Consider the following 21,820-nt stretch of genomic DNA (forward strand, 5'->3'; position numbering starts at 1 on the left):
CACATATAGTTAATAAATGACACCCCTGGGGCGGGGCCAGTTTTGACCCAAGGGCTTTCATTGAACAAACTTTGTAGACACTTACTATAAGATGTTTCATGCTTAATATCTAAACTCTAGCTATTGGATTTTTTTCAAAGAAGATTTTTAAGTTTTTGCTTTACACATATAAGGAAAATCAATGAGCCCCCTCCCCCCCTGGCAGGGCCAATTTTAACCCCAGGGCTTTTATTTGAACAAACTTGGTAGACACCCATAAGAAGATGTTTAATGCTAAACATCTAAGCTCTAGCTCATTGGGTTTCTTAAAAGCAGTTTTTTTAAGTTTTTACTATACACATATAGTTAATAAATGACACCCCTGGGGCGGGGCCAATTTTGACCCCAGGGCTTTTATTTGAACAAACTTGGTAGACACTCATTAGAAGATGTTTCATACTAAATTTCTTAGCTCTAGCTCTTCGAGTTCTTTAAAAGAAGATGTTTTAAGTTTTTATTATATGCATATAGGGAAAATCAATGACCCCCTGGGGTGGGGCCAATTTTGACCCAAGGGCTTTTATTTGAACAAACTTGGTAGACACTCATTGAAGATGTTTCATGCTAAATATCTTAGCTCTAGCTCTTTGAGTTCTTTAAAAGAAGATTTTTTAAAAGTTTTTACTATATGCATATAGGGAAAATCAATGACCCCCTGTGGCGGGGCCAATTTTGACCCCAGGGCTTTTATTTGAACAAACTTGGTAGACACTTATTAGAAGATGTTTCATGCTAAATATCTTAGCTCTAGCTCTTTGGGTTCTTTAAAAGAAGATTTTTTTAAGTTTTTACTATTACTGAATATAGGGAAAATCAATGACCCCCTGGGGCGGGGCCAATTTTGACCCCAAGGGCTTTTATTTGAACGAACTTGGTAGACACTCATTAGAAGATGTTTCATGCTAAATATCTTAGCTCTAGCTCTTTGGGTTCTTTAATAGAAGATTTTTTAAGTTTTTACTATATGCATATAGGGAAAGTCAATGACCCCCTGGGGCGGAGCCAATTTTGACCCCAGGGCTTTTATTTGAAGAAACTTGGTAGACACTCATTAGAAGATGTTTCATGCTAAATATCTTAGCTCTAGCTCTTTGGGTTCTTTAAAAGAAGATTTTTTAAGTTTTTACTATATGCATATAGGGAAAATCAATGACCCCTGGGGCGGGGCCAATTTTGACCCCAGGGCTTTTATTTGAACAAACTTGGTAGACACTCACTAGAAGATGTTTCATGCCAAATATCTAAGCTCTAGCTCTTAGGGTTTTTTAAAAGAAGATATTTAAAGTTTTTTCTTTTGGTGGCCATGGCAACCAGAGTTCTGCATGGAATTAAATTCTTTGAACAATTTTTAAAGCTGACCACCAAAGGAACATTCCTGTGAAGTTTGGATGAAATTGGCTTAGTGGTTTATGAGGAGATGTCATTTAAAGTAAAAGTTTACGGACGGACGGACGGCCGGACGGATGCCGGACGAAAAGTGATCACAAAAGCTCACCCTGTCACTTTGTGACAGGTGAGCTAAAAATATTGAACAAAACCTTCTGTTACACGCTATTCTTTTACTAATATTTATTTGTGCCATACTTGCATGACTTAGTCTTTAAGTATACATAAGTATAGAAGGTAAAAAATTATCACAAAATGAACACAAGTAGTCCTTGTAAAAAAAATATAAAAATCAGTTTCATTTAGTAATCATTATTCAAATTTTTATAGTATTTCCGGTCCACACGGTCACAAAATTGCACAAGGTTATCAAATCTTTGAATGATCAACGCAAATTCTCTGTTTGGCAGATCAGTGGTCAACAATGTAAATAGATGTCCGAATACCAGTGCATCTAATTCTGTAGGTCTGAAATAAAAGACGAAAAAATTTGTGATTAAATGTCATATAAAAGAATAAATACAGATCGCTAACTACACTGTAGGTCTGATTTTTAATGATGGGGATCTGGGGCCACACCCCCTCATTGCAAATCAGATAACTTCATGTTTCAATGCTCTTTATATTGCATGTCAGGCATAATCATTCATAATTTGTGATAAATATACAATGTTGCTTTATTTTACCATTCAAAACTTATGTAACACTAACTTATGTAACACTATAATTTACATAAAAAGATTCAAGGTCTCTAAGTGCCTGTGGCTTTTGGGCACAAATCATTATCTACTCTTTGAAAAAAGACCTATTCATTTATGAATTTTACTTTTTCCCAAAATGAAAATACAGTTTATAATGCTTAAAGGCCCATTTAGCTCAAAAATGCTATTATTTTAATTTACAAATAACTTTATTTTTGGTATCCTGTCACAATATCCAAGAAAAAGAATTCCTCAATCACTTCTTTTGCATTTCCGCAAAAAGTATAGTTATAGTGATTTAGTATTTTGCTACCTTTATGACAAATTGTGATATTCACAATGCTTTAAATCCATTATTTAATACATTTGTAAAGAAAACAAATTATTAAATTATGAGGCATAATATTATGTCCCTTTAACTTTTTTTCATAGTAAAAGTCTCGTTTATCTAAAAAAATCAACCCTCTTTTAAGAAAAATGTTTTCTTTTATCTTTTAAATTAAGCTCTATCCAATTCTAGTTCAGTTTATCCATAAAACTTACCTTTTCCCAAAGAAAAAGTCTTGTTTATCGAGTCTTTCTGATAGAGCCTGACAGCATGTCAATACTTCATCACATACCTGGTACAGACAAGAAGAAATAGCTTATAAAAAATATGTTGCCTGTGAGTTGCTTTGTTAGGTTAATATACCATTATTTCTGAATAACATGTTTTTAAAATAGATGTAAATATACTAGAGTGTGATATAATGAAGAAGAATTTAACACAGCAACATGACGAGAAACAATAATATAGGATACATGTATATAAGAAAAACAATAAAAATAAAAAATCTGGCCCATAACTTGACATACATGTACATTCTTCCTTAAAAACAGCAAAAAACTAAAACAAAGTGTGACAAAAACGCAAAGGTGAGTACAATTTTAGCTATCCCAGTTTCTTGGCTTCGGAACAACTGTTTTAATAATTATCCAACAAGCGACACAAAGGATACTCTGTTTCATTGAAAATAAGATACCAATATCACCAATAAAATGGACCAAAATAAATTTATTTTGTTATTAAAAAAAAAAAAACAAGAAAATAAACCACTAAAATTTATATACCTCGTCAAATGTTTTTTCCGCCCATTCAAGACCAGCAAGACGCTGCTTCACTTCACGCTGTTTCTTCCACGGCAGAAGTTTATTTAGCGGCCATGGATGCATGCTGCCATATCTAGGTTTTGTTACCTGAGAACAAAACGTAACTGTTTAAGTAGGAATCTGGGTATAATAACCTGAGATAAAAAGTTCACCGTTTGTAAGTTTATTTACCTGTGAAAATTAATCATAAATTTTCAGTAGTTACCTTGATTAAAAAAACATCACAGGATTTCTTTCTATATCTTCAAAAAATGTAGAAGCATCTCACATTTAGATTGAAAAGATATAAAATTGAATGAAAGAACTGAAAGCAAAATGATAATCATAGTAATAAAAATGTTCTTTCAATAAAATAGTATTTTAGCAGAATATAACAAAATTTCTTTGCAGTATAACTAACATGGAAAACAAATATCATATTGTTTCCATTTTATGCCCTCCAACACTACCCCATGATCTAATTAGCGATCCCCACAACAATTTCATAACTGAATTGTATCTTTAATAAAAATATTTCAAAGTACATTTCTTACATTTCTAATAAGCCACCCCCCCCCCCCCCCCCCCCCCCCCTTCTTTAAAAAAAAAATATGCAATATCCGCGCATTCTGATCAGGATCCATGCTGTTCGCTATCAGTTTCTCTACTTGTTATAGGGTTTGTAAGCGAACAGCATGGATCCTGATCAGACTGCGAGGATGCGCAGGCTGGTCTGGATCCAGGCTGGTCGCAAACCCATTATGTTGGTTTTGTCGTGACACGGCTCAAATGTATTACAAAATAAAACAATATCACCTCCTCTGAAACATCTTTATTCAACCATGCCAGGTAATGTTCTGCATTGACCAAGGTGTTCCCTATTAATGCCATGTAAGCTTTCAACTCAGACTTATGGATGTCTGTCAACTCTGAACTCAATAAAAAACCCTGCAAACAAGTATAAAATTTAAAGTTACCACATTTGTAGATAGTTCTCTCAGGAAAAGCAGATAAAAAATACATTATACATGTGTAACTCTTTTATGTTACCATACGTGTTTGTTTATCTTTATCCACATACAGTAGTTACTAATTTCTTAGCCCGTGACAAGCTGTGAATCAGCTGGTGGAAACAAATGATCATCATACTCAATGTCCGAAAAATCAAAATTGTCGCAGAGAATTTTGCCTTGACTTGAACCAGCAACCCTTGATTACAAATACGATGCTTTCAGTATTGAACTTGGCAGGTGGACAGTAACCGGAAATTTTAAAGCAATTAAAGCATTAATATTAAAACTAACTTCATTCAATTATTCAAGTTCATTGATTTATTAACAAAACCTTTGATAGTACAAATGTATATTCCATTAAAATCAAAATGTAATTTACCCTTGTTTGGACACAAGCTATAATTGGTTCCATCTCAGATACCAGAAATGGCCCAACCTGAATAAATGGAACACGTCCTGAAATTAAATAAAAACATAACTGATATCAGTATTAATGTACTGAAAAGAAAAAATAAATATTTTCCCTGACCTTAGATATGATAACAGACTTGACTTAAAACTAGACCTATCACTGAAGGTGATTAATACAGCAACTTTGACTTTTTGAAAAATAAGTGTTCTGAAGAACAAGAGCCACCGCCGGGCGGGGGCAACGCTCAACTTTTTACTTTCTCTAAAAGCAAACAAAGGAATGTTTGAACAAAATCTCAACGTTTCCTTTTTACAAAATTAATCGGTCTATTTTGTCACATTAGTTTTGTCTATATATTTTGTATACATAAATATACTATTATATATATAAATAGAAACACGCAATTCTATAAATAGAAACACGCAATTCACGTGGTGGATTCTTGGTTGGAGTCACGTGGTGGAGTCATGTGGTGGAGTCACATGGTGGAGTCACGTGGTGGATTCTTGGGTGGAGTCATGTGGTGGAGTCACATGGTGGAGTCATGTAGTGGAGTCACGTGGTGAAGTCACATGGTGAAGTCATGTGCTGGTGGTGTCATGTGCTGGTGGTGTCACGTGGTGGTAACATGTGGTGGTGACAAGGTCTTGTCCTTAAGTATGTTCTGTTATAATATGAAGTTGATCCCTTCAATAATAGCATAGATACAGCCAGTTACAGCAAAAACAATGAAAAGGTCAAGGTCATTAACAAGTGAAGGTCAAGGTCTGTCTGGTTATTTTTAAGTGTTATCCTTGAAGATTATTTTGTTCAAGTTTGAAGACAATCCATTCAAAAATAATAAAGTTACAGCCAATTATAGCCAAAAAAATTAAAATTTCAATAATTTGACCTTCAAAGTCAAGGTCATAATGAGTGAAGGTCAAGGTCTGTCAGGTTATTTTTAAGGGATATCCTTGAAGATTATTATGTTCAAGTTTGAAGACAATCCATTCAAAAATAACAAAGTTACAGCCAATAACAGCATGAACAAGCAAAAATTGGACTTTTAACCTTGAAGGTCAAGGTCATTTATGGATGAAGGTCAAGGTTAGTGTGGTCTACTGAAAGGTCTTGTCCTAAGAGTTGCTGTGGCCAACTATGAAGACAATACACCAAGAAATAAAAAAGTTATGATCCAGGTACAAGTTTGCAGATGGCAACGGCAATGCCGCCGCGACTATAGCAATACCTCTACTTTTTTTTTTCAAATAAAAAAAAGTCGAGCTAAAAATGTTAACTCATCCGATAGTAAATTAAGTATCAACTGTCTACAAAAAATTATTTCAATTGATTGTATTTTCAAATGGGGACTTCATATAAGCTTGCTATACACCAAGTTTGATTACAATATCTCGTTCCTAACACTAGTTCTTGTCTTTAAACCATTTTCCTATTTAAAGTAACAGTGACCTTGACCCCAGGGGGTCCAAGTGCAATATCAACTGGAGTTTCCCATATAAAGTTGCTATATTATAGTAAGTTTGATTACAAAACTTCATTCTAAACTCTAGTTATCGTCCAGATACCATGAAGTTGACCGACCGACCAGGCGACCACCAACTGACAAGCTGACTCCTATATGCCCCCCTCTAAACTTCGTTCTTGGGGGTATAAGAAAAATTATAATTTTGAAAAAATTTGGTGAGTAAAATCTTATTTAATTCAGAGACAAGTTTAGTGTCAGACCAGATTAGGCATCTCCTTTACTGTCTTACTGACCATTCTGTAGTTAGCTGACTGTTCAATTCTATTACATGTAATACTGAAATCGCTTATTTTTTAATTCTAATTGAATGTTCAAAATCCAAAGCAGAGGCTGCATTCATAAACTTTTCTCTCAGTGTCTTAGATATATTTCGGTAATCAAAAAAAGTTCTGAGCCTCATAAATAAAATGGATGCAGGAAATAAAGGCCCTGGAATGAATTTATTTCATATGCTTACATTAATGAAGGAAAACCAAAAACCAATCAGATGGGGTGTATGTATAAAAAAAAAATAGGCACTGTATAAATTGTAGGCAGGGTCATTAATTTTATTCAACCATCAGTGGCTTATACAGTGCCCAATTTCATACATATCCCAGCATACCCACTTGGTTTCAAGTTTTCAGTTGTGAAATATAAACAGATCTAAAAATTTAATTTGGCTGTCTTCTCCTTCGTAGATTTTTCACTCATCCTATCAAACTAACAGGCTACATTTTTCTTTTCCTAATACCACAGATTCTTTTTGTAAGTATGAGCAGATGAGTGGAATTTTTCAAATTGTGGTCATAGAATTTTATTCAATTAAAAGAATTAAAAAAAAAAAGTTCATGCTATATAAAATAGATAATTTTGCGTAAGTTTACCTGAAGGTGACATCTCCTCTGCATTTATTTTAAGCTCTGTTGTAAACTTCAGTCCACACATGTGAAGGTATGTCTTTACACTCAGGCATGCAGCATAGTCAGGGAATGTAATCTGTTCAACTATAAACATAGAAATCATGAGTGCAATCTGCTCAACTATAATCAAAGAAATCATGAATGTAATCTGTTCAACTATAAACATAGAAATCATGAAATGTAATCTGTTCAACTATAAACATAGAAATTATGGAATGAAATTTGTTCAACTATAAACATAGAAATAATTTATGTATTAATCTGTTCATCTATATCATACAAAAGAGCTTTGAGAAAACAAAGTCCGGCAGACATAATGCTAGAACCTTGGAAGTTGTGAATTATATGGAGACCTCATAATACTTGTATACCTGTTCTCTACAAGCCATGCCCTTACCAAGTTTCACAAACATATAAGTTACATAACTTCTGTAATAAAATATTATAAGAACAATAAAACTTCAAATAAGTAACTTGATTACCTTGGTATTGTTGAAACAGTTTCACATTGTCGGGCCATCTCTCTGTTGCTGAAAGTATATGACACTGAAATTAACATATATATCTCATTTTACAATTTATGATTGACATAATATAATGTAAATACATGTATACATTTACACCTAATTTTTTATACATGTCAGTCAGACTGACAACTATTACAGTTTCAGAGTGGGCCCTCCCTATGTGAGTGATACTTTACATGTAGTTTTGACATGTACAGTTTTGTTCTTTTTTCTGAATCTGACAATACAAAGAAATCTGGCAATACCCTCATACTGACAAGTGATTATCAATTCACAAGAAAATTGAAATGTGTGTCTTCTGAACATGTTAACTTTTCCAACTTCTCAATTAGGAATCTGAACACATGCACGTCTGTGAATGGAAGCACTACGAGTACACAAACTTTTTTAAAGCAGCATGCGTCAAGAAGAAAATATTTACTGTCTCAAGCTACTTAAATAACAGAATCTCCCTTAAATGGGAAATGTTACTTTAAAATGTTTATATCTTAACAATTTAACTGCGGGAATGAAATGTTAGTAAAGTTCCATGATCTGTACCATATGGAATCCAGGATTATACTAGTATCAAACATAAATGGAAACAAATAAATTGCTTTGGTTTTATTATTTGTTATACATGTAATTTCTGCACTAAATCGACTGCATACAGGATCTGAGGATTTCTCCGAACCACTGTTATGACACATGACCATGTTGGTAAAAGAATCTTTTCTATTTATATTGGCTACTGTGTTAGTAACGCAGTAGACTGTGACTCCAAAGAAGAAACACATCTGGTCAATAATAATGGATTTACACAATAAACAAAACTTGATCTGTTACTGTATTAAAAGTTTCCCTGAAAATTTATTTCAATTTTTTAACCCCATTTTACCATCCAGATGTAAGTGGTTTTAAAAGCTTATAGTATTTCATTTGTGTTATGAAATAGGGTTATTAGTGGAGTGCATTTTGAAGACCAATATTGGGTCATGTTCCAAATCCAAAAAGTAATGGGTTTTTTTCCCATATTTCAAGGAGAAAATTCCTAATTCTAGCTAAAATATCATTGTCATTTTGTGACATAATAACTGCATTGTGTCATAGGAAATAGTACTGTTCCATACCAAATTTTAAAATGTGTTTATGAAAAAATACTTAATGAATCAATATTTTAAATCTTTGTTTTTTATCACACGTGTTGTTGAAAAAATTCTTAATGAATCAATATTTTAAATCTTTGTTTTTTATCACATTACAGGTTTCAACATACTGTTGCACCATTGACATTTATTTATATCATATATGCCACAGCCTAATGGGCTCCAAGTTGATTTTTATACTAAAAATAGAATGAGAAATGACAGTTTGGTTTGCCTTTATGCCAAATTATGGTTGCCAAGTTTATGTGCTCATCCCATGAGAGATCATACTGGGATGTCAAAGACTTGCTTTGCAGGTGCGTGCTTCGGTTGCCCGGGTATAGACTACACATGTATATTTAAAAGAATATCAAATAAAAAACAATTAAAGTATATATAGAATTCTTTACTTAACAATGAAATTTTCAGTTTTTCAGTGTCAGTTCTAGTCGGAAGTTCTAGTCACGTGCCGCCATTTTCAATGTGACTCAATGATAATAGGCGGGGCATTCCGATAACGAACAAATGCAACTTTTCGGATAAATAAAACTGTTGAGTATTCCGAGTGACGGAAGTGGTGCATGAAATACCTAATGACACCTCTAAAACGAAAAAATAAAAAAAAATTTTAACCGACCACCGTTTATAGGCTTTGCCTAATTTGATACAAAAATGTCAAGGACTAGGTTATTAGTAACTGCCTCTTTGTAGTTCCATTTCATTCCTACCAAACCAATGAAAGGTCTCGATACACCGTGACCAGAGTTTCCAAAATGTCTTTGCCGAAGCAGATTTCTGCACTGATTTGAACAATTCGTTCGAAACAGACGAATGTACAGCGCTTCACTACTATTTGCGCAGGTAGGTAATAGAAACTATGTTGTGTTATTGTTTGCATGCTTTTATTTGTACCTCCCCCTTTTAAAATGAATATTTTACCCGTAGAATTTGGTGTTGCGCCATCTTGTCTGACTAAGCAATTTTGTGACTGAAGTGAATGGTTTTGAATAAATTTCTTAAAATGGGTTAAGGGAATCAGAGTAGAGTTATTGTTTATCAAATGTGGATTGAATAAGCTATGCAACGCAGTATAGTTTTTGGAAATTTTTTATTTAATTTGTGGAAAATCTCCCATGACTTTGTTGGTGATTGAAAATTCTCTATTTACTGAGTAATGCCCCTTGTCTATATTTATATACATATTATAAGGTTATAACTAAAATCTCATTTTAAGGTCACCATCAAGCAGTATATACCATCCAAACACTGTGTGGGGGCCCCTGTGTATCTAAGCGTTTTAGAAGAGTTTCTTATAGCTGGCCTGAGGTTATCATCTCATTTTTGCATGAGCAGTTCAGTGATCTGGATCAAGATTATAGTGCAATGGACGTTTGGGTTTAAATTAGACGGACTGTCAGACTCAAAACATAAACTGTTAAAAACATCATCGCGAAAACCGGTTACAATAGCATTTCTTATCTAAAATAAAGAAACTTACCACCCAATTCAATTTTCACAGCTTCAGTCAATAATGATGTCATGTGAACTCTTAAGTGTGGTTCCAGCCGACTGTAATTTCAAATAAATGCTGCTTGAATATACTAAAAACGGATGTCCTCTACGTCTGTGTCAATGGGCGATTGCAAAGATTTTGTGCGGCGTGCACGTGAAACAGACTAAAAATTAATGTTATTTATTTAGTTAGCCTATTTATCTTTTTGTTTTACTATATTCATTATTTTCATTTACAGGCTTACAGCTCTGTGTGTAACTGATATTATAGATATAACTGAAAATTGATGGATACGTTATTGTGACTAGATCTACATGTACATTGTACTTTTACATGTCTTATAACACAGTAGCCCAATAACACAGGGACAGCATTAACCAAAATGTCATGTATGTGAAAGACATAATTTTAACAATATCGACAAAAATTTACTGATATGTATCACAGACATATATTAGTTTATATATAGCTTTGTCTCTTTGTCGTAAGAGGGGTTGGCAGTATCCAGAGATATATAGATAGATGTACTTTTTTTATTAGTTTATATATAGCTTTGTCTCTTTGTCTATGTACTTTTTTTTTTTTTTTTAATTTCATCTTTTACTCGCTTCGCAAGATGTGTAGGCCTATATATTGCTTACTATAGACACCCTCTTTTACCACATACCAACATACATTCCACCGTTTCTTGTTTGTTTTTTGTTGTTGTTTTTTATGTCGTTGTTTTGTCTTTGTTGTTTTTGGTGGTAGTGGTGTTTTAAAATTGTTTTTTTTATAGTAGACTCTAGATAGATTAAAATAATAGAATTCCATTTAAATGAGTGAATAAATTGCATCTTTGCTCGTGTGCCTAATTAATCAATCTAAATCATAGGTAACTGGGCGTGGAGTGTGTGTGCGTACGTGCGTGTGTGTGTTTCTGAATAATGTTAGAAATAAAGATATCCCCGAACTGTGATTTTGTTTTAATCTTAAGCAAACCCATAAAGTAAATAAGGAGAGGGCGTAAAAATAACTCTAATTTTGTTAATTCTAAATCAAAATGAAAAAAATGTTGATATATATATATATTTAAATACTTTAATTTGTAGTTATCTATACTTACCAAGAATGATGGTATGTTTATCAAATATGGATATATGAGCCGCGTCATGACAAACCAACATAATGGGTTTGCGACCAGCATGGATCGAGACCAGCCTGTGCATCCGCGCAGTCTGATCAGGATCCATGCTGACGGCTATTAGTTTCTCTACTTGTAATAGGGTTGGTAAGCGAACAGCATGGATCCTGATCAGACTGCGTGGATGCGAAAAAAACTCAACCGATATATAACAGTCGAGTTTTTTTCCTATATGAATCAATGAAAAAACTGTACTGTTATAATTATATCAATACAGTTTTCAAATGCTCATTGAAGTGTACTGAGTACATGTATAATGGGCTAGTAAGAACAAAGGAAAAGCTCCAAACCATGCGATAACAACAAATATAACAAATTGTCAACTCCCACGTCGAGCATGAGAAAAGATAAAAAGATGATTACATGCCGAATAACGTCAAATATGACGTCAATATACCAAACGGCGTCGAAATATACTTCAAAGCCGAGCAATATCGTTCTAACGGAGTTGCAAAAAGTATACATGTATACAGTTAGAGAAACTGTTGTATACACTAATGTGATACTGAAATCTGCTACTTCAACAGTTTCTCTAGCCAAATATTTGATTATGTGAATTTCTGTTGATCCAGATGTGCGTTTTAATTAAGTCAATATGTGAAGGAAAAATAGGTCAATCACAGGGTAAGTGTTCACTTTTTAAACATTAACATAAAATTGAAAGCTTTTTTTAAAAAAAAAATCGAAATGTGATTCTAGCCTCTTGGCTTTTCTCTATATTTACCCATTTTGTTCGGATTTTTATGCAGTCTTCATCGAGATATTCTTTCCGTTGTGGGTCCCAAAATATGCAATGCGTAGAAAATCTCGAAAAACGAAAAATGTCGTAAAACGGACTCCAAATACAGAGTTTTCATAAAATCTTACGATCAAACGATGCTTAACATTCAAACAAATTGAGCTTAAAATAAAGGAATTATTGGTCAAAATTCCAGCCGAGCTTCATATGTTCTAAAGAGATCCATATGTGATATAGGAAAGCATCTACAAAACTACGGATCACTTTCGTAAAGTAATTGAAAAGACAATCGAAAGGAACAATTAAAGTTTCGTAGCTTTGGCTGAAAGTTCATTAGTGCGTGTGTTTTGGTAATTAAATATAACGACCTCAATAATCTGGTGCTATCAATAAAAATAAATACTAAAAGTCTAAAAAATACCGAGTATATAAAATTTTGACACAGAGCGAATACTACTAATACGATAAATAATTTCCCTCATAGCAGGGTCTTTCAAATATTTGATATATCAATAGTTGTTTCAATAAGGTTAAGAATCATTTAATGGTTAGATTTTGTGTATTTGGAATCCATTTGGCGACATTTTCTTCATACACATTGTATATTTTATAAAAATAGAAGAAAGTTGGGAGGGTAGAATCACATTTCGATTTTCTTTTTAAAAAGTTTTAAATTTTATATTAATGTTTAAACCCTGTGATTGACCTTTTTTCTCCTATAGCACACATCTGGATTAGCGGAAATTCACATATATTTTTACCGATGCTCAATTTTGAGATCCATATAGGTTCAACCTTCCCCCCCCCCCACCCTTGTATAAGGTCTCCTCCATAATGCAAGTTGACATTTAAATATCCAACTGTATATGTAATGTAAATAATGAACTCTAACTTTTTGTTTTGTTCAAACTGTAAAAGAAATGACATTGTATGTGATTCATGGGGAATTATCAGTAATTGCTATCACCTCGAACTTTGACCTTCACAATGAAGAATAGTGCAATGGATTCGTTTCTTAATTCATTATATTCTTATATATTATAGTCCGTTTGTGTTCATTTTAATACAGAAAATGGGAATCGATCTATAACTTGAGCTGCTCGAGCCGTGGTTTTGATATATCATTATTTGAGATACACAACGATGTAATTAGACCTTTGCATATCAATTCTATAAATAAAAAAAACATCTGAAAAAGTAATCTCCGTTGAGGGCAATGACAACAAAGAGTCTTTTACGAAAATAACTAGCTCAACAGTGTATAATTAGTTCGAAATTTAATATCGTGAATACATGTATTTCCAAAAGAATGTAATCCTATGCTAAATCAGTTGACAAAGTCAATAATGGGCTTTACAACCATGATAAATTTGTGAATAACTTAATATTTTTTGTTTGGTTATGTTGTACGTCGCACCAGCACAGTATAGGTAATATGGCGACTTTCTAGCTTTATAGGTGGAGGAAACCCCATGTGCCTGTCCATGCATTATTTCAACACGAACGCACGGACGTTTTGTAAGCTAGCTGACTTAAGATAGATTCCTCACATGAAAAAATCCAAAGTCCCTGGCGGGATTCGAACCCACAGCGGCGAGAGGCAAGTGGTTTGATTAGCTAAATTCTTCCTTTTCGCATTTGGATAACTAATTCTACATTGTATCTGATTTTCACTTTCGGTTATTAGTTATACGAAAGCATATAACTGAATTGTACCTTCAAGTAGCAACTACAGTAAAAACTCTGAAAACCGGACCTTCTGAAAACCAGAATCCTGTGAAAACAGGGCGATATTAAAAGTCTCCTATTTTTTCGTTATAAGTTCATTGAAAAATAACCTCTAAATACCGAAACCTCTGAATTTCGAAAACCGGACAATTTCCTATGACTACTAATGCTAAATATGCAGGGAAAATCCTCGGAAAACCGGACCGAAATTTAAGTGTTTCATATCAAAACTTTGAAATAAGAACATATTCAGTCGGGCGCACAGAGAAGGTAAAATGATAACTATGTGATTACTAGCAGACTTTTCGTTTAATTGTTATTCTTGTCTTGTTTATCATTATTGAAAATATCTCACAATGATGATACATGCATAAGGGATAATTGAGTATTCCTTTTATTTTTCTAAATAATGTACGAACATTTTTTCTTTTATTGCGGAATAATATATTGTCAAAAAATGTAGTCTAAATTTTGGTTATCAAATGGGCTGATAAATATGAAAAAATTTACTGATAATCACTATGGTTTTCAAAAGACTACATCGAATTATTGACTGTGTTTATGTTTTACATGCTATTGTTGCAATTTCTTTCTATCCTACTTGAGAAATTGATAAGATGATTTATGCAAATAAAAGTAATATTTAATAATATTTGCTTAGCAGGCGTTACAGCAAATGGCCTCTTACTTTCAAGAAATTGGCTTCTCACTTTACGGTATATGACCTCAGTAATTGGCCTCTCACTTTACGGTATATGACCTCTCAATTTACAGTAATTAACCTCTCATTTTACAGTAAATGGCCTTTCACTTAACAGTAATTGACCTCTCACTTACAGTTATTGACCTCTCAATTTACAGTAAATGACCTCTCACTTTACAGTAATTAACCTCTCACTTTACAGTAATTGACCTCTCATATTACAGTAAATGGCCTCTCATTTTACTGTAATTGACCTCCACTTTACAGTAGTTAACCTCTCAATTTACAGTAATTGGCCTCTCAATTTACAGTAAATGACCTCCCACTTTACAGTAAATGGCCTCTCACATTCTAGTAAATGGTCTCTGAATCATTTAATCTGTTCTGGTATCTAATCTCTTTCTGTTTCAAGGAGGCTGCCGTCTGCGATCCGACAGTCCGGCAGGACTCTCATATCTCAGGGCTAAACGGAGAAAAGTAGGGAGAGTTAGACTAGGAGTTTGACAAGGTAAGGAAATTGAGGTCGGGTATTTGGTATAATAGATTAGAAAAACGTTTGTAAATGAATATAAATGAATATAAATGTGTATGGATTTGAAATTGTTGTAGGAGATTTTGTCCTTTTTTGTGTTATTTTATTATCTTGGTAAAATAAGGAACTAATCTTGATATGATATGCGCAACAATGGCTAGCCTTTGGTTGTTACCGTCAAAGGCGCGATTTTGTTACACTATAATAACAAAGACTTTGTCGAGTAAGAAGAAGCTTTATTTAGCATTAGTACAAAGTTTGTTACTGCAATCAAGGTTATGTATGGTAAATGTTAAATCTTTTGTGAAATATAAAAACATGCATTCCATTCGGATCTAAATAACTCTTAGCCATATTATTTAAAAAAATCCATAAAGACGATTTTCCAGAAGTAAACGAATAGACATACTGTTAATTATTCATGAGATAAAATATAGATATAACCACGCATTAAATGTCAAAAAAGTTATATAAGTTAATGTATTAATATCTAATACACGTGTTGCAAAGAAGTTCTTACACGAAATAAGTACATGTATAGATAAATCTTGGACAACAGTATTAGGTTGTAGGATTATTTAATCTTAAGTATGTAATTGCATTAGAATATAATAAACTAAGAAAATAATTATGGGATATCATCATATTATATATTAATTCATACATATCTGATATAGCATTATAGATTAAAAAGAAAAATCTGGGAAGCTGATAAACTGGGAAGGGCTTAATCTAATGTTGTAAGAACTTGTTGCCCAACCCATTTGCATTTTGATATATACTCATTATTTGTATAATATGTTTGTAAACAAGTTTTTAATGCAATAAGATATGTTTAAACTAAATAATAAAGATATATGCCTCCAAAAAAATATATATTTATTTCTCTCAAGACATGTACAATAAATACTTGACAACATGATGCAGAAAGATTAACATAACTCGATATTTCGAAAGATAAAAAAGAAATTTGATACACTGAATAATTAAAAAAAAAACGGGAGCGGTTGCCTAATGGTTAAGGTGTCTACCTCTCTACCCAGGGATCATTGGTTCGAGCCCTACTAAGGTCACCACCATGTTTCTTTATATGATACCAGTCACATCAGTATCGGTTGCTTCCAGGAAACGGACTCGAAAGTGATTGATATAAGTTGCAAGAACTTGTTTCGCAATCGAGATTGAATAAATAATTGAGCCGTGTCACGACAAAACCAACATAGTGCGTTTGCGACCAGCATGGATCCAGACCAGCCTGCGCATCCGCGCAGTCTGATCAGGATCCATGATGTTCGCTTACAAACCCTTTAACAAGTAGAGAAACTGGTAGCGAACAGCGTGGATCCTGATCAGACTGCGCGGATGCGCAGGCTGGTCTGGAACCATGCTGGTCGCAAACGCACTATGTTGGTTTTGTCGTGACACGGCGCATTATGTTAAAAGATATACTATGCTCAAATTTGATTTCTAGAACTATTAATAATTGCTACATAGTCTCTTTGTATGTATGAAATAAACATGTTTCAACTTCATTTAAAGTAGATATGTTATGTTTTGAACTCTACATACTACAGGTGGTCACAATATAAATATATAGTGTCATTAAAACAACTGGCAGTTTTTTTAAGAAAAGACCAACTTTACTTAACCCGTAAAAGGGAATGCAGCTCCCTATACATAGTTTATTCATTATTTTATTCAAATTAAACATATTCAGTAAGATTTTCATGAATTTCAATACATTTCTAAGATAAAAATATTTACCCAAAAATGAGCATAGTATATCTAAAGTAAACTAACTAAATAAAGTTGCTTGTAATACTGTCATTAAAGTCACATTTTAAACAGAAACGTAATTATATCGACAGAAGAGTGCTCTTTTAAACAATTTGTAAATAATAACTTGAAAAAAAACATGTTGTGATTTTGAAGGTGATTTAACGAGTAATTATACAATTTTAGCAAGTAAGGTCAATATACAATTGTATTGAGTGTGTATACCAGCCAAGGTCATTTAAAAAAAGGCTTTAATTGACCTTATTTAAAATTTGGATTGAAGAAAATTGATTTACAATGTATATTGATATAAGCTAATAATAAGAAAGAATTTTTCAAACTAGAATTTGATACCTGTAAGATCAATATTTGGACTGTTTTTAAATCAAACTTATAACATATCCAGGTGAATTTGATTATTCATTAATTGAATGACTCAGCAGCACCGCCTTGTAATTATACACAGCGCTGCGGTAGGTTTGTCACAATCTATAAACCAATTTCCATTCTATCATTTCCTTGCACACATGCTTATAGTTACAAAAGTCAAATTAAATAATGATACTATAGCTAATTTCAAACAAAACCACACAACTTTAACTTAATTTGTTTGCAAAGGCTTGCAGTTGTTATTATTATAATACGAATTGGTTATGATAGATTATTAAGGTAAAGTATTCAAAGGACTACATATGATATGATGAGTTTGAACTTTCTTCAAAAATGGATCTAAAACATAAACATCAAAATGCATTAAAACGGCGCTACATATTTTGGTTTTTCAAAAGCAATATTAAAATGTTACAGGGATTTATTGTAACTTACCTGACGACGTTATCTTTTTTTATACGTAATCAGCTAAGCAGATATGAGCTGTTTGGAAACAACAGTGTACCATAATGGCATTTTATAACCCTTTTAGACACCATAAAAGGACAACTCTATAATGCAAAATAAATGAGGCAATGTTTATAAAATGACTGCTATGTCAACCTTGTGATGACGTAAACGCGGTTTTACTTAGCAACGAGTATTTTCGAGCAATGAATGAGGAGTATGTTCACAATACATGATCAAATGTGTGCAATTTTCAGCGTGCCTTTCCACAGGTGGTCAATTTGAGACCTATTTGTGTTCCTATGTGAGAGACATTATATTAAAGACTCATATACGACTATTACCGTTAGTGCCTTTGCGACACATACACATAACTCGAAAACACGATGGTGAAAAGTCGAAAGTACGATGGTGAAAAGTCGTTATAACGAAACAACGAAACCACGACGATGAAAGATCTACGGTGGCACAAAGGTGACATGTGTGTGTTTTTATTTATCTCGTGCGCACGAGATACTATGTCGTGGCCACGAGATAGCTAAGTCGTGGCCACGAGATACTATGTCGTGGCCACGAGATACTAGTCGTGGCCACGAGATAAATAAAGATACACACAATCAGTCATGTCACCTTTGTGCCATCGTAAAGATCGCCTTTTCACGATCGTGTTTTCGTGTTATCCTTGTTTTCAGTTATGTGTTTGTCGCGATGGCCCTAACGGGACTCTGTAAACTGTGAAACGGACCCCTGGAGTATATATATGTATAGTACATGTCATTAAACCACGATAAGCTTGGGCTTAATGTCTTGTTACGTTACGTACATACGTGTTAGTTGACTGGCTGAATATGCTAGCCATATTTTTATTAACAATGGGTTGGGTGACAAAACAAATAAGGAAAGAAACGTCCGTTTATTGACCTTTATTGACTTTTAATTGACCTTAATTGACAGAAACAAGCGCGTGATACATAATCTGATATTACAAATGTAGGACAAAACCCCTCTTGTCAAAACCCCACACCACAAAATTTTATAGGGTAGACAAATCCCCACACATGATTTTTAAAAAGTGGACAAAACCCTACACCTTTTATTTTATAGAGTAGACATAACCCCACACTTTCTATTATTTGTTATAAAACCATACATTTCAAATGCCTGATCAGTCGTTCTTTTGATCATGATAATAAATAATGTAATTTCAATGCATAATACAATATGACTAAATAATAGACTATACAAATATTAGAAACTGTTAAATTAAAATCAAAGGGTAAACATTCAAATATTACAAACTGTTATAAAAATCAAAAGGTAAACATTAATTAATCTTAAAGATATACTATGCCCAAATTTGATTTTTGAAAATATTTATAATTGTTACACAGTCTCTTTGTATGTATAAAATAAACATGTTTCTACTTCATTTAAAGTAGATATGTTATGTTTTGAACTCTACACACTATAGGCAGATACAATATGAATATATAGTGTCATTAAAAATCTAGCATTTTTTTTAGTATTATTATGATAAGAAAAAATACCAACTTTACTTGACCCGTAAAAGGGAATGCAGCTTTCCATACATAATTTACTCATTCTTTTATTCAAATTAAACATATTCAGTCAGAATTTCATGGATTTCAATACATTTCTAAGATAAAATATATTTTACCAAAAGATGAGCATAGTTCATTTCTAATAAACGTTAATTTTTCTAAGGGTCAGTTAATTAATTGTCAATCAAAGGTCTATACAAATGAGTAATAAAGTGTGGGGTTTTGTCCAATTTGTAAAATTCATGTGTGGGGTTTTGTTCACTCTATAATGTTCATGTGTGGGGTTTTGTCCACTCTGTAAAATTCATGTGTGGCATTTTGTCCACTCTATAAAATTTTGGTGTGTGGGGTTTTGACGTGTGGGGTTTTGTCCGTCTTCCTGATATTACACATCTATCTATAGCATCAGATATATTGTTCTAGAAAACGATCTTTATTCATCATATAAATATTATATTTTTTACAGGAATATTTAAAACGATTATCCAAAAGGTTCATTTTTTATTTTCTTAAAGTTTTTATTTTATTTGTTTTAATGATCAATATTTGTAATGCTTAAGGAACATGTGCACAATGCAGAACAAGGATTTATAAATGGAGCATAAAATTCCTATTTAGTTTGTTTGTTCTTTATAGGCTTTTTTTTTAAAAAACCGGTTTGGTAATATACATTTTTCGTCTTAAAGGGACTCCGTTGAATTAAAAAAACAACAAACCAACAACATAAAAACATCCGTTTGAACGTCTTACATAGATCATCTGGGACTAAATAGGAAAGATGTGAAGAAGTAACAGTAACAACAGAATTTTATTTGAAAATCACATGTCATGTGTGGCGGAAATGCTATGTGTTATGTGAGTATTGTTATTTGTGTCCGTAGTGTCCGTAGTGCCAGTAGTGCGCTGTTTGTAAGGCGTGTGTTTTTGTAGTGGTAGGTGTGTCTTGACAGTGTGTCAGTAGTGTCCAGTGTCAGTAATGCCCTGTGTCAGTTGTGTCCAGTGTCAGGAGTGTTCAGTGTCAGAAGTGTCCAGTGTCAGTAGTGTCCAGTGTCAGTAGTGTCCAGTGTCAGTAGTGTACAGTGTCAGAAGTATCTAGTGTCAGTATTGTTCAGTGTCAGTAGTGTACAGTGTCAGTAGTGTCAGTAGTGGTCAGTAGTGTTAGTAGTGTTCAGTGTCAGTAGTATCCAGTGTCAGAAGTGTCATTAATGTCCAGTGTCAGAAGTGTTCAGTGTCAGTAGTGTCCAGTGTCAGTAGTGTACAGTGTCAGTAGTGTTCAGTGTCAGTAGTGTCCAGTGTCAGTAGTGTTCAGTGTCAGTAGTGTACAGTGTCAGTAGTGTTCAGTGTCAGTAGTGAGAGTAGTGTCCAGTGTCAGTAGTGTACAGTGTCAGTAGTGTTCAGTGTCAGGAGTGTCCAGTGTCAGTAGTGTTCAGTGTCAGAAGTGTCAGTAGTGTCCTGTGGCAGTAGTGTCCAGTGTAAGTAGTGTACAGTGTCAGAAGTATCCAGTGTCAGTAGTGTTCAGTGTCAGTAGTGTTCTGTGCATCAGTAGTGTTCAGTGTCAGTAGTATCCTGTGCATCAGTAGTGTCCTTAGTCCTGGTCAGTGTGAGTGGTATCATGTGTGTCAGTGTGTCATGTGTGTCAGTTTCGTGTTTGAGTTGTGTTCATGAATTAATTTTTTTTTCATACATTTTAAGATTGTAAGTGTTTGAATAGTGTGTATTAATGATTTTTTATTTTTATTTTGATACGAAAGATTGTAAGTAATTTTAGTGGAGTAGCGGGGGGTCGAACTCGCAACCCCTAGATTTGTAGACAGACAGTGCTACCACTGCACTACAGCGCCCGCTCTGATTTATAACTATTTTTGAAGTTCCTATAAACATAATCACATAAGTAAACAAGAAATTTAGTTATACAATTGAATTTTCACACCTAAATATTATATATAGCTGTTAGGTCTAAAGTGTTTTACAATGGCTTACTTTCGTGTCCTAGCTTGAGGGGTTATGATAAAAGACTTTACACAAACGAGCAGTAAAAGGACAGTTGATAAGAGATAAAAAAAACGTACCAGAAAAAACATGTTTCTTTAAATAGAATTGCAGTTCTAATACTGACGATAAGTAACCAATAAAGATAAATGGTGGTTTGGGACAAGTCTATTTGAGCCGCGTCATGACAAAACCAACATAATGGGTCCAGACTTACAAACCCAATTACAAGTAGAGAAACTGATAGCGAACAGCATGGATCCTGATCAGACTGCGTGGATGCGCAGGCTGGTTTGGATCCATGCTGGTCGCAAACCCACTATGTTGGTTTTGTCATGATGCGGCTCAATTTTAATCTATTTTCACTAGTTAAAACTATTTATTTTGGCGAAGGTGAAAAAGTAGCAGCAAACCTCCAGACTCATGCTAATTTTCAGGAAAATTTTATAAATGTAATATAAATTAAAGGTAAAATATTTTCAAGTAATTTACATATTG

At 33.4% G+C, this 21,820-nt stretch overlaps 1 protein-coding gene across 1 annotated transcript; it reads right to left on the minus strand.

The window, feature by feature from the left end:
- Positions 1 to 1,593: 1,593 nt before the first annotated feature.
- On the minus strand, positions 1,594 to 10,418 carry LOC132725249 (metaxin-2-like). Its single transcript, XM_060710344.1, has 8 exons — positions 10,259 to 10,418; positions 7,592 to 7,639; positions 7,074 to 7,193; positions 4,647 to 4,723; positions 4,071 to 4,202; positions 3,237 to 3,362; positions 2,670 to 2,746; positions 1,594 to 1,893 (listed from the first exon to the last, which is right to left on the minus strand). The coding sequence occupies exons 1-8, from the start codon at positions 10,299 to 10,301 to the stop codon at positions 1,728 to 1,730; spliced, it is 789 nt and encodes a 262-aa protein (XP_060566327.1). The 5' UTR covers positions 10,302 to 10,418; the 3' UTR covers positions 1,594 to 1,727.
- Positions 10,419 to 21,820: the final 11,402 nt, after the last annotated feature.

The sequence above is a fragment of the Ruditapes philippinarum genome, unplaced genomic scaffold (genome assembly GCF_026571515.1).
Source record: "Ruditapes philippinarum isolate M1 unplaced genomic scaffold, ASM2657151v2 ctg394_1_1_1_1, whole genome shotgun sequence".
NCBI lineage: Eukaryota > Metazoa > Mollusca > Bivalvia > Venerida > Veneridae > Ruditapes > Ruditapes philippinarum.